The following is a 16,179-nucleotide window of genomic DNA, read 5'->3' as shown; positions in this document are numbered from 1 at the left end:
TAAACATAATACTACAACAAATGAACACTCGTACTAGTGCATTCAAATTCAATATTCTAGATTTAGTAATATCAAAAAGATACAAGAATATGAAGATGATGTAAATAATGTTTATATTGTAGTATGGAATATTCTATCACCTTGAAATTATATTCAAAACTCTTCAGTTCGTACAAGCCTGTATAGGTGTGTGTGTGTGTGTATGTGTAAAAAATTTATTTATCTAATGGTTGAAAATGACCTGATACGACACGAGTCACAAGTCGCTTATGAAAACAACGCAACCGACTTAAGAATAACAAGTCTCATGCCAGGCTTACAAGGAAAACTGAAGACTGGAAATAAATGGTTTCCCAAAATGCAGATAATATTCAGCCGTGTAAGAACTTCATATAGTGAACATTATCACTATCAGAGAAAGTAATTCTGGCCGTTAATTTTAGTATCTGAGGTATTTTAGATGTATTATAACTACAATAAAGACTGGGGCATATAAAATGTAACAAAAAATTAATGTGGCCGTTGTAAAACAAGGAGGTATTATCTTGCTGTTTTAAACAGATTTTATCTGTTTATTTAAAACATGCCACCAGGCTAGGATATGTTGTTAACGAAACTCGACAACAGAATAATAATGCCGGAGACAGTTTTTAGTGAGTTACCGAAGATAAAATGTAACCGATTCAGTAAAATAATATCAGTGTGTTAATATTTTCTATTCATAGAAACATACATTTTTGTAATTTTTTTCTAGTGAAAAGATAGTGCGGTCAAAAAAACCCCTCTCTCTTCCGGTAACATGTACTAATGAATGCTCGTTCTCCACAATAGTCAAAACGATTGCGTGTAACAAGTCGGGGGGATGGAAGATTACTGTTAATCCTGATAAATTTTAGATATTATGGCTAGAAAGAAAAATCGATTAGCTTTATAACAATTCATAACTTTTATTGGAGTGTAAATGTGTGTGTTAAGTATAAATGTGAATTATGAAAAAAATTATACTAACATTATTATTATAACGTGTATTTGTAAGTCTGGCAACTCTGTCAACGGTTGCTAGGAAACCGATTCGGTTTCCTAGCAACCGTACGTAGTACGAAGAAGTGAGGAACGGAAGGGGGACTCACTTCGTCAACATACAACCGCTCAAGGTTACACAGTTAGAATGTAAATGCATCCCTTATATTCTGTATTTTATCAAATTATAACTAACCAAAAATATAAAATTAAATCCTGTAACACTACAAACGTTATCATCACCGATGTATTTATTTTTTTATATTTATTTATATTATTTCAATCGAAATAATAGTATTTCTAGATGTTCACTATTACTATTTTATGCTTTCATTAATGTTTGCACCGATATCTCTTATTAAAAAGATATTGCTTGTTGGAATCATAGGAAGGTCTTCAAGACCTTTCAAATTCGGTCTTATTTTGTTTATTCCAGCTATAGACATCGAGAACTTAAAAAAAAAAAAAAAACGCTGTTTTAACCAATTTTCTTCTCCCTTCAGAATATGTCCCAGCTCCCATATTTTGAATTTTCTTCTGATTAAGCTTTTATTCTTGTAAACAATTTCTTTATTATCTTTTCATTTCCATCTATTCATTTAATCTCCATTCTCAGTTTTGTTTTACTTGTTCTACTGTTTTTTTTTTTGTAGATATTCACAGGCTTATTTCTTCCTAACCTCATTACTTTTGTTTTCTTAACATTCATTGCAACTCTATTTTGTAATAATGTATTCTAATTTTGAGTATTATGTACTTCATCGGCAAAGCAAAATTGTAAAATCACTGTAAACATTTTACAATTTATTTTCCTTTCTCCTAGATTTATTCTGTCATCTTGTAGAGCATCTTTGATCATATCTTCAACTACATATTAAATAAAGGCAGCGTCCTTGCTTATTCCTCTTCCTACGTTAAACTCAATTTGAGCATCCTTTATTTTAATAACTAATTTAGATTCAGGTGCAATTCTGTAATTAATTTTGTATATTTGGATTGTACATTTGTTCTTTGTCTTTTAATTAATTACATTAGTTTTTTTATTTGACACTGTATACTTATTTCTTTACTTCTTTCCATATACCTATTACTAATGGTTTTGATTAGCCTAATCACATCTTGGGAAATGGAATCGTGATTGTTGTAAGAAAATTTGACTACATCCCACTGTTATAGATCTCATTTATGTAATATTGTTATCTCCTGAAATCCTCCTTTAAGACTTCTGTTGTGATCAGTTCTGTTGATGCTGATAAAGCTTCCGATTTTAAGTTTTGCTGCTTCTACTTCAGGTTTTTTAATTTTATTGCAGCTTCTATAAGAAGATTATTTGGCTTTCTGTTAAGCAGTGTTGTTCCTTTATACATTTATTCTACCTTTCAAATATCTTTTCTTCTTCCTACAACACTATTATTTTTACTGGCAATTTCTTTAGCGTCTGTATCTCTACTTATTCCAAGTTGCTGCTTTTTACTATTTTGCATATAAGTTCATACCGCCTGTTTTCCTGAATTTTCTACGTGTGAGTGGTCTCACAAAACCATTTCTTTTTTACTTTTTTCTGTTGCTCTTCTTAATTCATTATTCAGATTTCTCCATGATCCCTTGTTGTCGTATTTCTTGTAAGATGAAGAAAAATGTAAGAGGCAGATAACCTTGGTTTCCTTAACAAAACCGGTCGTTCTTCTGTCGATTTATTATGAAATTTTTCATATTCACATCGAATTTATTTGCTCTTTTGCCCTAATTATTTCTTACCTTCCGTAAAATAAAAGTATATGAATACCTGTATTATATAGCCTTTTACTAAGTTTCACAAATATTTAAGTACTAGCTGGCCCATCTAGCCAGAACCTGACCCTCAGGGCTCAGATCAGCCCAGACAAATCCCAGAGCGAACTCAGGGGCTCCCGAGGCCAAGAAGCCAGGGGGCCTACCCTATGGCCGCAGAAATTACTTCACTCACCATTTCCAATTTGCGATTATGAACCTGACCTTCGCAAATTACAAAATGGCGGCCATGTTTATTTTTCAATCCATTAAAACTCCGTAAATATTAGATTCATCAAAATTTATATTATTTGCTAAATCATTAAGCCTTTTATTTTGAATAAAATGACATTTTGTTTTTTTAAATCGGTTAACAAATAGAGGAGTTACGGCAGAAAATTGATGCCTCCACTTTATGTCCAATTCTATTAAATATTGTTTTTATTTCAACAAACTTCAATGCAACATAGAATCTAATAATATATTTCTGGTAATATCATTAGATATTTGATATTTATGTGGACATCTAGGTCATAGCGGCTTTCTGGGAGGTTCTGGGTTTGAATCCTAGTTAGGCAAGGAATGAGTCTTGATGACTAATTGTTTTACAACATTTTAAACGCGATGGATTACAATTTTAAAAAATATATTCATTTAAGTTTTCGGGGAGACTATATACCGTTTCGGTAACGTTAAATTTTTTTTCAGATTTATTCTTCCTTTAGGCATTTACCAATGGAAAAGCGGTTATTTTTTGAACTCGCCGCATTAAACCCTTTAATTATGTACTTATCACCAAGATCAGGGTCGAGGGCTTAAATTTTTGTTCATTAAATTAACTAAGGGAAATTTAGAAACTCAGGGAAAACTCTGGAATTTGAAACTCTACATTTATGAAAAATTATGATATTTCTTTTAAAAAAATAGGGTTAAAACTCGTTATATGCCCACAACCAACGCTTCCATACTTGCCCACCTACGCTCGCTAACCTTGACCAGCGAAGGTTAGCGATTTGGAAGTTAGTTGATTTGGAAGTCGATAGTTCCAGCTAGTTATGTCGGTTATTTTTACACGGATTTGAATACTAGATCGTGGATACCGGTGTTCTTTGATGGATGGGTTTCAATTAACCACACATCTCAGGAACGATAGAACTGAGACTGTACAAGACTACACTTCATTTGCACTCATACATATCATCCTCAATCATCCTCTGAAGTATTATCTGAACGGTAATTACCGAAGGCTAAACAGGAAAAAGAAAGACCCATTCATTTCTAAGGTAACATGTGTCAAGCGTTTAACTTACAGTTATTTCTGGAAACTCTTCACCAGAATTACGTAAAACAAATAGGTTCATTTTTATCAGAAATACTTGTAATATTCTTTAATAATATAAAACAGGAATAAAACCGATAAACAATAATATTATCGTACAAAGGACTATCGATAATCGATTTGTACGATATTCTGAAAATTCCATTTATCCTGAGTAGATTTTTCGATTTGGAATCGGGGCGACCGTGTCGCTCGTTAATGTAACTATAGCTTATATTACATCAGAATATCTTGATTACGACTGAAAACAGTGTGAAGGATAAGAAACCGTATCGAAGAGCTATTAATATTAAAATTAATATAATCTGTTTTGCCAGACCTTGAACCGTCGACTTCCCTACAGGAAGGTTAGTGCTAACCGTTCGTGCAGTTTCAGCGTGTAAGAGTTGAATGAATGAATGAGGTTAAATACAAAATGTATTCTCAAAGATTATTCTTGTTCTTATTCCTTTATGGAGGTTTTTGAATAAAACAAATACATCGTACAGAAATACTTTAGCTGTCTAATGAGCATTAAATTATGCGAAAGAATACACCACATCTACCCTTGGAATAAAATTTTGATGTATGCAACCTACAATGTACATATTTCTTTTTCTAGGGGGAAACGTCCCCTGTTTACAAATCACCGTTGCAAAATTCATTCAAATCGATCGATAAAATGTTAATCGCTAAAATAGTGTATTCGGTTATATTATAACGGCTGTATATTATACTATATATGAAAGTATACAGACTAGAAAGTATACACCCGGGAAAGTAAATTATCAAAATCGGCCACACGGGTTAGTCTAGCGATGAACTCGTCATCGCAAATCAGCTGATTTCAAGGTCGAGAGTTCTGTTTTAAATCCTAGTAAAGGCAGTAGTTTTATACGGATTTGAAAACTAGATCGTGGATACCGGTGTACTTTGGTAGTTTTTTTTTAACCTCAGGATCCACCGTTAGGCATTCTTCAGAGGATGAGATGGTTTGTAGGGTGTGTGAAAATGCCACGCCTGATCGGGATTCGAACCCGGGTGCTCGGGTTTCAATTAACCACACATCTCAGGAACGATCGACCGGAGACTGTACAAGGCTACACTTCATTCATTCCATCCTCTGAAGTATTACCTTACGGTGGTTCCGGAGGATAAAAAGAAAAAAGACTGAGGAGAGGTCCGACGCGGATGTACGTGTTTAATTGGTATCCGTAGGCTCCGCTGTGTTCCTTGCCGACCATTATCAGACAGGTCCGGTCTTCATGAGTTATTGTGATGGGGTGGGGGAGAGTTTAGACTGTGAGATCCGGCACTAAAAAAAATAAGACAACTAATATAAAATATTTGAAATAAAGGAAATAGAAATGGGGGAAGGAAAGTGAAAGGAAGAATACAAGGGGAAAATGGAGAAAGCGCATATGGGAAAATACCTTCAATTATCTTCATTTCATCTATACTCAAATTTAGCAATAGCGAAGCACTGCCTAGCGAATAGCGAAGCACTGCTAGTCTTTTAATAAGTCTGTTGTATTATATATATATATATATAATTTTTTTTTTCCATTGCGGAACGGAACGGAACGCAAAAGTGGCGGGAGTATCACAATTCTCTATACGAATCGCAGAGCCTGGACAGTGTCCCTTGCTGCTGTATGATACTATAATCGGGCGTGTTTCAGGGGTTTTCTTTCTTTCTGGTCAGAAGCATTTATTATACCAGTACTAAAACCTGGTAAAGATAAAACGAACCCCTCAAGCTACCGCCCTATTTCATTAACAAGCGTTTTGTGTAAAATAATGGAGAGAATGGTAAACCGCAGGCTTACATGGTACTTGCAGAAACATGGCTTTCTATCGCCAGAACAGTGTGGTTTCCGACAAGGACGATCTTCCATTGACCATCTAGTGTCACTAGAAACAGCCATACAAAACGCTTTCCTCAATCGCCAGCACCTCGTCGCTATCTTCTTCGATATAAAAAAGGCGTATGACACAGCCTGGCGACGTGGTATTCTTAACACTCTCAAAGAATGGGGAATCAAGGGCAATATGCTTGCTTTTATCCGGGGATTCTTAAATCACCGAACGGCTCGTGTTCGTGTGGATGATTCGCTCTCAGATGGTGTCATCTTGGAGAATGGAGTGCCTCAAGGTAGTGTATTAAGTGCCACCTTATTTTCTGTAGCCATAAACACTATTACCAAGTGTGTGCAGGCTCCTGTCTCATGTTCTCTATTTGCTGACGATTTTGCTATTTATATTGCAAGCCGCTCAACACCCACAGCAGAGAGACTACTGCAGAACACTATATCCCACCTTGAAGCTTGGTCCAGAATTATTGGTTTCACATTTTCAGCTGAAAAAACAAAATGTATAGTTTTTTCTCGGCTACAAAACCCTTCTATTCCGCAAGTTTTTCTGAACGGAAAGATTATTACTATCTCTACTTACGTCAAGTTTTTAGGTTTATTTTTTTATAGCCGTCTTACTTGGGTCAAACATTTAAAAGAATTGAAAACAAAATGTTCCAAACTTCTAGATATGATGCGAGTCCTTACTAACACCAACTGGGGAGCCGATAGGTCATGTATGATACGTTTTTACTATTCCTTTGTTCGCTCCCGTTTAGATTATGGTTGTGTCGCCTACTCTTCAGCTCGTCAAACCGTGCTTAAAATGCTGGATAGTGTACATCATGCTTTCCTTCGGGTTGCCACAGGCGCGTTTAGATCAAGTCCTGTCGCAAGCTTACTTGTAGACTGTGGTGAACCATCACTTTGGGATAGACGAGACCAGCTTTTATTATCTTTTTTTGCTCGTCTCAGAGGACAGCCAAATCACCCGGCTCTTGACTCAGTCTTTAGAAATCCTAATCTAGGAAAGTATGTGGACCATCCACGTCGTACTGCACCTGCAGATGTCCGTACCTGACGTCTGCTGCAGCATATAAATGTTGACACACCGTCATTCTTTCCTACGTATCCTTGCTCATATCCTCCATGGAGAATAAACCTTATAAATTTTAATTTTGACCTTACGACATACAATAAACAATCAACACCATCTATTGTCTTTCAGCAAATGTTTCAGTGTGTTCTCTCCAAGATGAAACCAGACGCGGTTGTATACACTGATGGATCGAAACAAAACGATACAGTTGGGTGTGCATTTGTTGTCAATGAAAGAACGTATATATATGTTTGGTCTACCCGGTATTACGAGTGTGTTTACCGCTGAACTATACGCTATAAATAAGGCTCTAAACATCATTAATCCTAAATATAGAAAAATTTTTATTTGCAGTGACTCGTGTAGTGCTCTCCAAGATTTAAAACACTTTTATTCCAAACATCCTATCGTCATTGAAATTTACAACGCAATCGCTGAGTTGAATAATCGCAACACAGAATTAAGTTTTTGCTGGGTCCCTAGCCACGTAGGGATTCCAGGTAATGAACATGCAGATTCCGCTGCCAAAGAAGCATGTAACCAGCCTCCTTTGACCACCCGAGTTGCTACTTCTGATTTCATTAACTATGTAAAACAATCACTAAGAGCAAGGTGGCAAGGTGACTGGACGGCTACCGTTGATAATAAACTCCGTCAGATTAAAGATTCTGTGTTACCATGGGACTCCTCATTCAGAAAACCCCGGCGTGAGGAAGTAGTTCTCTGTCTATTGCGGATAGGACACACGAGGGTCACACACAAGTACCTGTTGACAAGAGGACAAGCACCTCTATGCGCACGATGCAACTGCCGCGTGACTGTGCGCCACATACTCGTGGACTGCATATGTTATGCGGCATTGCGTCGTAAATTTAAACTACCCAGAAACATCCGTAGTATCTTGTGTAATGATAAAGAGGTTTTAAACCGGATGTTTCTGTTTTTGCGTATAGGGTTAATACAAAAAATTTAACATAACATAAAAATTTAATTACTTTAGTCCTATGTATTGTTTTTGTTATCCGCGTAGCGAGCCTTTTACACTCCCTATCGGAATTTTTTTTTTAATAATATATATATTCTTTTTTTTTTTTATGTTTTATAAATTCGTCTGTGATATTAGTTGTAAGACTTTAAACATAATAGTTTTAAGTTTTATCTCCATTTTTAGTTTTAAGTTTTATTTATTTTTGATATGATAGTTTTTAACGTAGTTTTAAGTTACATGTTAGTGTTTTTGTTATCCGAGAATGGGCCTTTTACACCCATTCCGGATTTTGTTTCTGTGATAGTAGTTTTAAGTTTAAATTTTATCTAACAATTTTAAATACTTTTATTTATTTATTTTCCGGGCGATGATAACGTTCAACCGTTTTTCGCCCTAAAAAAAAAAAGAAGAAGATATATATACTGAAGTATACAATTGCATTTGTTGGCATCACTGATCGATTAATATCATGTGCAGTTGGTCTTATAGCGTTTTACGTAGTTATTTAGTAGATATTAAAATATTAGTAATATATATATATTTTGTGGTATTCACTTTCGTTTATGTAACTATGTAAGTAATTTTATCCCATGCTAATATAAGTTAATAGAATATAAATGAGATTTTGTTGAGCTTCGTATTTTCCCAGATGTTAATTCTACGATTAATTCAATTCTATTTTGAAGTGCTTTTCAAAGAATTTTATTTGTCAAAGGTAAGAGGGGAAATCCCTATGTCGTTATTTACTTCTGTTTCATCTTATTTGTGTAGCGGATGTATTAGTGCATTTTCTGGTCTTGTAGGATTTTTTCAGTTTTCCATATCTCTTCTAGCAAGTTCTTCAGTTTTTATTTCGTTGTTTTCATGATTCTTTTCGTAATTCTGTTGCAGTCAAGCTATCACCTTCTACATTGTTTAATTTCTGGCTGATTTATCTATTTTCATATAATTTTTTTTTGATTTTTCAGTTCATGTTGCTAGATTTTGAAATTGAAATCTTACCTTGGTGTTTGGTAGTTTAATATATTTCAAAGTACTTGCTGGAATTTTGCAATTGTCTTTGTTGTTATGACTTAATTTTTTATTTTTACCCTAAAGAAAAGGCTGGGTGATTGGTATTTGGTAAGTTTTTAAAGTTTGGTAATTGTGGTAAATTTTAAAGTGTACTTATTTACTTAATTGAAGACAGGCACAAAATTATCATTCATAAATTAGAGTAGCTCTTGATAAGATATTAAGTGTACTTTAATGTACATTACGTAGTAAATGTAGCCTGGTAATAGGTGATATATACGAATCGATTGAACTGAGAAAATATTGAAAATTATACCTAAGCAATCTAGTTCTTAATATATGAAAGTCAAAAAGCTGCAATAAATTAGGGGTCAACGTAATTACTAAAAATTTTATTAGCAAATATTAAATTTGTCCTCGTCAGAGATGATTCAATTCTTAGTATTTTTAACAAATTTAAAATACGAATAAAGTTATGATCGGTAAAGAACATAGAATCACAGATTTTATAGGCGGCATATCTAAGAAAGATTCTATGTGGTCTTTCTAGTAGTTTTAATTGCAAGTCAGCAAAAGGTCGCCAAACAACAGAGCCATAATTTAATACTGTATAAGTGTATGACTAAAATTCTGCAGAGTTAGTATTTCTGTAATTTGTAGAGAATCGCTCGATAAAATTTACCATTTTTAGTGAAGATACAGTATAACAAGTTTATTCACTGGAGGATAATTTGCTATCAAAACATACAGCCAAGTTTTTAATAGAAGATATCTTTTGTATTGCAGTATTATTTTATATTATTCAGTTTCACATTTATATCATTATCTGCAAACCTTCAACATTGAATATGAAATTAATTTTTGTAAGTTAGAAGAAATACTATTTGTCGCATCATTTTTTCACAAAGTTCAAGTCAGTTGGAAGTAATTGAATGTAAACTAGTTTTTTAATAGGCTTAAACAATTTTATATTATCAGTGAAAAATAAAAAAAAGTGATAGGGTATGAATAAACTGTTATCTATAAATACTACAAAAATTGGAAAACCTAATAATAAATGCATGCTTTGCCTTACTCCACATCTAACATAAATAGGCTTAGAGATAAAATTATCAATTTTAATGTAGGAAATTCTGTACGAAATGAATGTATCAAAGACAACAATTTATATTATTAAATTGACACCAGCAAGTTTTTTAATAGGTAATTTGATATTAACTACATCAAACACACAATGAAAATCAGTATAAATTGGATCAAGATAATTACAATCATTTAGTGCATCAACAGTATCTTCCGTATGTACATACAAGTTTGTTCAAGTAGATTTACCTTCCAAAAAACCATGATGTTCTAGAACGATATAAATTTCTTTATGTAAGTGTTTTTTTTCTTTTAACTTACCTAAGATCTTTGCAAAAAAATTGTATTTGCCAAGGGCAGTAATTATTGATATCTGAATGTCACCATTTTTAAATAATGGACATATGTAACAAATTTTTGTAACACTAGGATGTAGAAGACTATTTAAAGAATGATTGAAGAGCTTAGTTAAGAACTGTATAAAAAAGGCAGAGCATATCTTCCCTAAAAGAGGATGAATATATTCTGTGCTTGTCAAAGAGTTAGCATTAAGTCAAATGGCCTCTTCAACATCATTTTGAGTTAAAATAATGTTTAACTGCGACAATCATTACAACTAAATGTAATTTCAGTTAAGGAAAAATCATTGTTAATATAGACACTCCCAAATTTTTTAGCCAAGTTCTACAGTATCAGTGCCCTTATCATTTCATAAAGAATACAAGATGGACAAGATCTACTGTTGTCATTTTTATTAACAAATTTAAAAAAATCTTTCAGATTAAAGATCCTCAACTTTTAAAAGTGTAATTTAATAACAAATCTTTATGACTGAGTATTCCATACACTTTGTTCTTAAATAATTCTTAATAATAAGTAGATCTATATTGTTTTTGAAGCTTATAGAACTTTTTGTTATTAGTAATTATGATAATAATTTCACTACAAAATTACATTATTTTTTGCAAGTAGTTTTGGTATGTGACTTTCAACAATATTATTATAGTGGTTGGCATGAAAGATGGCACTTGTGTTTAAACTGTTGTATTTCAGTTAAAAAAAATTAATTAATCATTTAAAAAAATTAGAAACTGCAGTTTTTTTTTGCCAACTGGATTTGGCCGATTTTAGTTAGTCATTCGTTTGAAAATTAAGGGTGTGAGAAGCGGAAAACTCACAATTTTTTGCATTTTTTTGTTGAGAATGTCAACTTTGATTGATATAAAATTAAACCCGATGTAGATAAAAGTCTTCTGCTTTTGGAGGTAGGTTAAACGATTGTTTCTCAATAATTATAATTAGGATTTATCCCAAATCTAGTATTATGTAAGCATGCAGAGTGTTTTTTTATGAGACAGCCTGCCTTTAGTTTCAGTGAATATTTTATGGAAAAAACACATTGTTGTAATCATTGAAACAATTTGAATAAGATGACGATATTTTGAATATAATGTATTTAATATTAAGCTTTTAATTGAGGTCGGAAAGGTATGAAAAGTTCATTCAAAAAGTACAGCTGCAACCAATGCTTGGCGTGTGTCCTGTTTGTTGCTATAATAATCAGCTGCATTTAGGCATGGTTTAATATTGCCTTTCACACAGTTTTATCAGATTACTTTATACATGGTTAAGATACATGGATAATATTAACCAATAAAAAAAGTGGTTGCAAGCACTTTTTTTGAAGCTACTGTTGGATTTCAGCTTTCCTCCAGCTGTTGGTGGTAACTTTATTTACCGCAAAAGGGTGATAAGTTGTGTTATATATTATTATTATTATTATTACATTCCCTTCTTGTAAGTAATTAAAAAAAACTCATTTGTAAACCAAATATTGAAACTGTACCGTTTCATTTTTGAATGATAATCACAAGAATTTACTGCTAATACTTTCTTTAATGAACCCTTTCTTTAGCCAAACCTGCACTAAATACTATTAAACGACTGTCTTTCTGATGAGGATTTTAATTTTAGTATCGTATTTTTCTTTGAATCTTGCGATATTTATGAGAATGATTTTCATTAACCCTGTGTAAAATAAACGTCGATCACATGACGCTTTTAATTTGTAAAATATGTTTAAAAATTAAATTCTTTTTAAAGCAATATCAATTTATTCCATCAAGAAACGTTGACCATCTTCAGTTTTTTTATAACAAAAACCAATTTTTTTACAATATTATAAACGGTCACAGATGGTAGATTTATATCCAGTTTTTACCGTATTTCATCTTTGAACTTCTTAATGGTAGGGATTTCATTCTGAACGGTACAGGTAGTTACTGATATATGATTGTGTGCGCAATACATGATAGCTGAAATCGTTCAGTGACAGATTTGCATTCCGTGTCCTATTTTTCTCTTGCATCTCAAACTGAACGCTACTGTTGTTACTGTCGCAATCCTTAGCTGTCCTACATATCCTTTGTAGCGACCTCCAACTAATGCCGCATGTTTTAGTATTGAGTTCATGAACTTCATCAAAGTAAATCGTGCTACGGAATTCAAAGTCAGATAGCTTTTGAAGAAATTTATATTCATTGTAGATTACATTCTGGAACCGCCCTTAATTGTACAGCCATGTTGATTGGGAAACTGTGTTTCCATCTCATTCATATTAAACTTAAGACAGGTACAGAAAAATTACTTATAACCTGATAAAAAATGTAAATTAATGTACTATTCTAAACAGTCTAATGTAACGTGGCACCGTTAAATAATCTTGCTAACAAACCAGTATGAACTGAACATATGGAAATAAAATATTATATACTTTGTTAGATACCACAGCTAAGGGCTTAATGAACTCATCAGAGTGAACACTGGCATTGCAATTAATTTATACTAATATACAATGACATAATATTAATATACTGTAATCAGCGTTGAGACAACTGCTCACTGAGACTGCTTCTTCAGTCCTTCATATATTGCCACAATTTTAAATTGATTATTATGATCCTAACCATAAAACGCGAATGTTTATTAATTCAACTCTACAAAATTAATGCCTGATATTAATGGAAATTTATTTTTACTACACCTAATGTTAACCGAAATGTGATGTTTTTTTATTAAACAACCTGTAGGCTTAAATAGTAATAGTTGTGGGCTAAATCTTAATTAAAATTATTGAGAAACAATCGTTTAATCTACTTCCAAAAGTATAACATTTTTATCTCTGTTGGTTTGGATTGTAGAGCAATTCAAAGTTGATGGCCTCAAAAAAATTCAAAAAATCTGCTTTTCATACCCCTAATTTTCAAACAAATGACAGTAACTAAAACCGGTCGAATCTAATTAGCGCAAAAATAATTGCAGTTTTTTTTTTTTTTACTGAGGTGCAATAGCTTATACAAGCACCTTCTTTCATAGTGACCACTGTAATACACAGTTGCATTTACTCAGAAGAAATTTGTATATCATGATCAATATCAAAATCCAGTCAGGCATGATATTTTTCTTATGTTACAAAATTGCATTTTCATGTTCTACACACAAGCTCCAAGTTTATGTGGCGACATAAAAAGTAAATAAATATTATTTAGAATCAAACTCATTCATTAAATGTTGAATCTTAGAAAATTTATGTTTTTATAATCTGGTATGTATTGATCAGACATAAGATTACAATTCAAAATTTTAGTAGGTAACATTATCTCTAAAGGTATATTGTATTTATCGCTATGAAAAATTTCACCATAAACAATATACATAAACACACACTAGTGTGTAAGATTAGAAAAGACTGAATCAGGAGAATTACCGCAAAAACTTAACAAATTATTTGATTGTAAAAGATTACAATTTGTAGAAAAATCTGTATGTAAGAAAAGTAGCAGCATTTTCAACATTTAAATTAGAATAATAAAATTTGGTATAATAAATATTTTCTAGGTTTTCCCATATAAAACCTGGCCGATTAAAGTTACCTAATAATAATAATTTGACTGTGACTGCACTGTTAATGTTGTAAGTGAATTAGATACAAATTATTTTTATTTTATAAATTGTACAATAAATCATAAACATATTTACTTTGTTCTTTGTTTTTTATTACAGAAAATAAATTTAGTACAACCGAAAGAGGAACCGTTTGACATCATGACTGGTGATGTCAAAAAAGATTCCTTAGCAATTGAAGAGACCAACTTAGTTAAATCAGAAAATTTAAAAGTTGAAAATGAAGTGGTAAGAGTTAGATTTTGCATATGAACACCGATTATCCAGATGGACCTTGCAAGGCCAAATCTGGATAATTGAAAGAATGTTGTCTTATTTAACTGCACATATTATTCTAATGTTTAGTGGGTAAGGCACTAAGTAAAAAAAAAATATGTAAAAAATAAATAATTGTATTTTAATAAAATTAAAAAGAAATTCGGAACATATGTACTATGTAAGAAAAAAGAGGTTCAGTAATACGGTTATAAGATTAATACTTATAATATTAGTAAAATCAGTTAAACAAAGATATTTTCATTATAAAGTAGATGAAATATCAAAACAAAAAAATTGTGTTGCGTTGCATCTTCCTCCATACCATTACAATTTTCACCTGATTAAATTGATATGGGCACAAGTCAAAGGTTACATTGGGAGTAATAACACAACATTTAAGTGAAGTAAAAAATGTATTGATAAAAGGTGTTAATAGAGAAGATGCTAATGTTTGGAAAAATTGTATTCAACATGTAATTAAAGAAGAAAAAAACACCGGAAGCCAACTGTTTGTGTGAAAATATTATTGAAGGTATTGTGATAAATTTGTGACAACAGTTCAACAGACAACAGCTTATTGGGTTTTGAAGAAATACATTGAGGTAGCAAATACTTTTTTCTGTTGTACTTGTTGAAATTTTAATATAGCGGTAATGTAGTTTTTTAAATTCTTATTTTTAAGATAAATATATCATTTTATCAAATTTTCTTATTTTCATATTACAAGTTAGTAGATTTCAGGAGAAAGCTACCTATTGTGATGGGTACCACGGTTTGACTTCCAGAAAATTTTGACATATCTTCATGCTTCATATCCCTGAGATCCCAAAACCACCATCAGTTCAAAAGTTTATATATACATTTATATATATCAAAGACCAAAGTATAAAAAGTTTACCACCAAGAGTACAGAATTCAAAAATGCATCTTACCTTCTGCTTGTTATATAAAAGAGCTTTCAAAGGTTTCCCTCAGCATCAGTTAATAAAACATATTCTTTTTAAAAATCACACATTAAAAATTTAAAACTTAAAATTGTAAACATATAAAAATATGTAGTTATAAAAGTTAAAAAGATTAAAAGTTTTTATTATATGTCTATAAATATATTTCGCTTTCTTGTAAACATGATAACTGCGTAATTTTGCACCAGTCGCTTTCAAATTGAGTTCATTAATGGGTAAAATCAGACCATGGGGGTGGAAATGGGGGGGAGGTCTTTTTCAAAAAATATCACTATAATTTTCTTATTAAGTAAAATATTTATTCGTTTAAAGTTCCTACTATCTTTGGATAAGGGCCTAAAACTTATATAAGTAAAGTTTTTTGATATCGCCAACCATTGGCTCAGGAGTGGAAAAAATGGGGTTCCGAAGACAAAAAACTTCATACCTCCCTTAGTAGGCACTGTATAAAATCGGTTTAAAGCGGTCCTTAGTCCTGTAAACATTACCTAAAAATTTTGTTGGAAACAATTTTTGATATGACCAACCCTTTAGGTAAGGGATGACCAAAATATTGCTGGAATTGTAAGAAGATGAAGCTTGTATGCAGAACATGTGAAACTTTTTTCACATGCAACCATTGTTATATTGAGTAAATTTTAAGTTTTTTTTAACTTTAATGTGGAAATATTTTTTATCCCATACTTAGCACTAGTGAAATCTACCTCCACCTTCTGGCGTGCGGAAAGAGATTTTTTTTACTTTATTTTTATATTAAAAGTAAAGAGATGTGTTTTTTTCTCAGTTGGACCTAAATTAGATTAAATTAGAATCATCATACTGTTATGTTTTGGTTTGCTGCTTGCTTT

General features: G+C 32.1%; 1 protein-coding gene across 3 annotated transcripts in view; it reads left to right on the top strand.

The window, feature by feature from the left end:
* The window catches only part of LOC142325620 (putative aarF domain-containing protein kinase 5), a 54,892-nt gene that overhangs the window by 24,921 nt on the left and 13,792 nt on the right, over positions 1-16,179 (top strand). For all 3 annotated transcript variants that reach the window (XM_075367607.1, XM_075367608.1, XM_075367606.1), the window contains exon 3: positions 14,208-14,336. In XM_075367607.1, coding sequence (XP_075223722.1) covers positions 14,250-14,336 — 87 coding nt within the window. In that variant the 5' untranslated portion in view covers positions 14,208-14,249. The remainder of the gene's footprint in view (positions 1-14,207; positions 14,337-16,179) is intronic.

This window comes from Lycorma delicatula, chromosome 5 (assembly GCF_047948215.1).
Source record: "Lycorma delicatula isolate Av1 chromosome 5, ASM4794821v1, whole genome shotgun sequence".
Taxonomy (NCBI): Eukaryota; Metazoa; Arthropoda; class Insecta; order Hemiptera; family Fulgoridae; genus Lycorma; species Lycorma delicatula.
The sequence above is the reverse complement of the archived record's forward strand: the minus strand, read 5'-3'. Positions and strand labels throughout refer to the sequence as shown.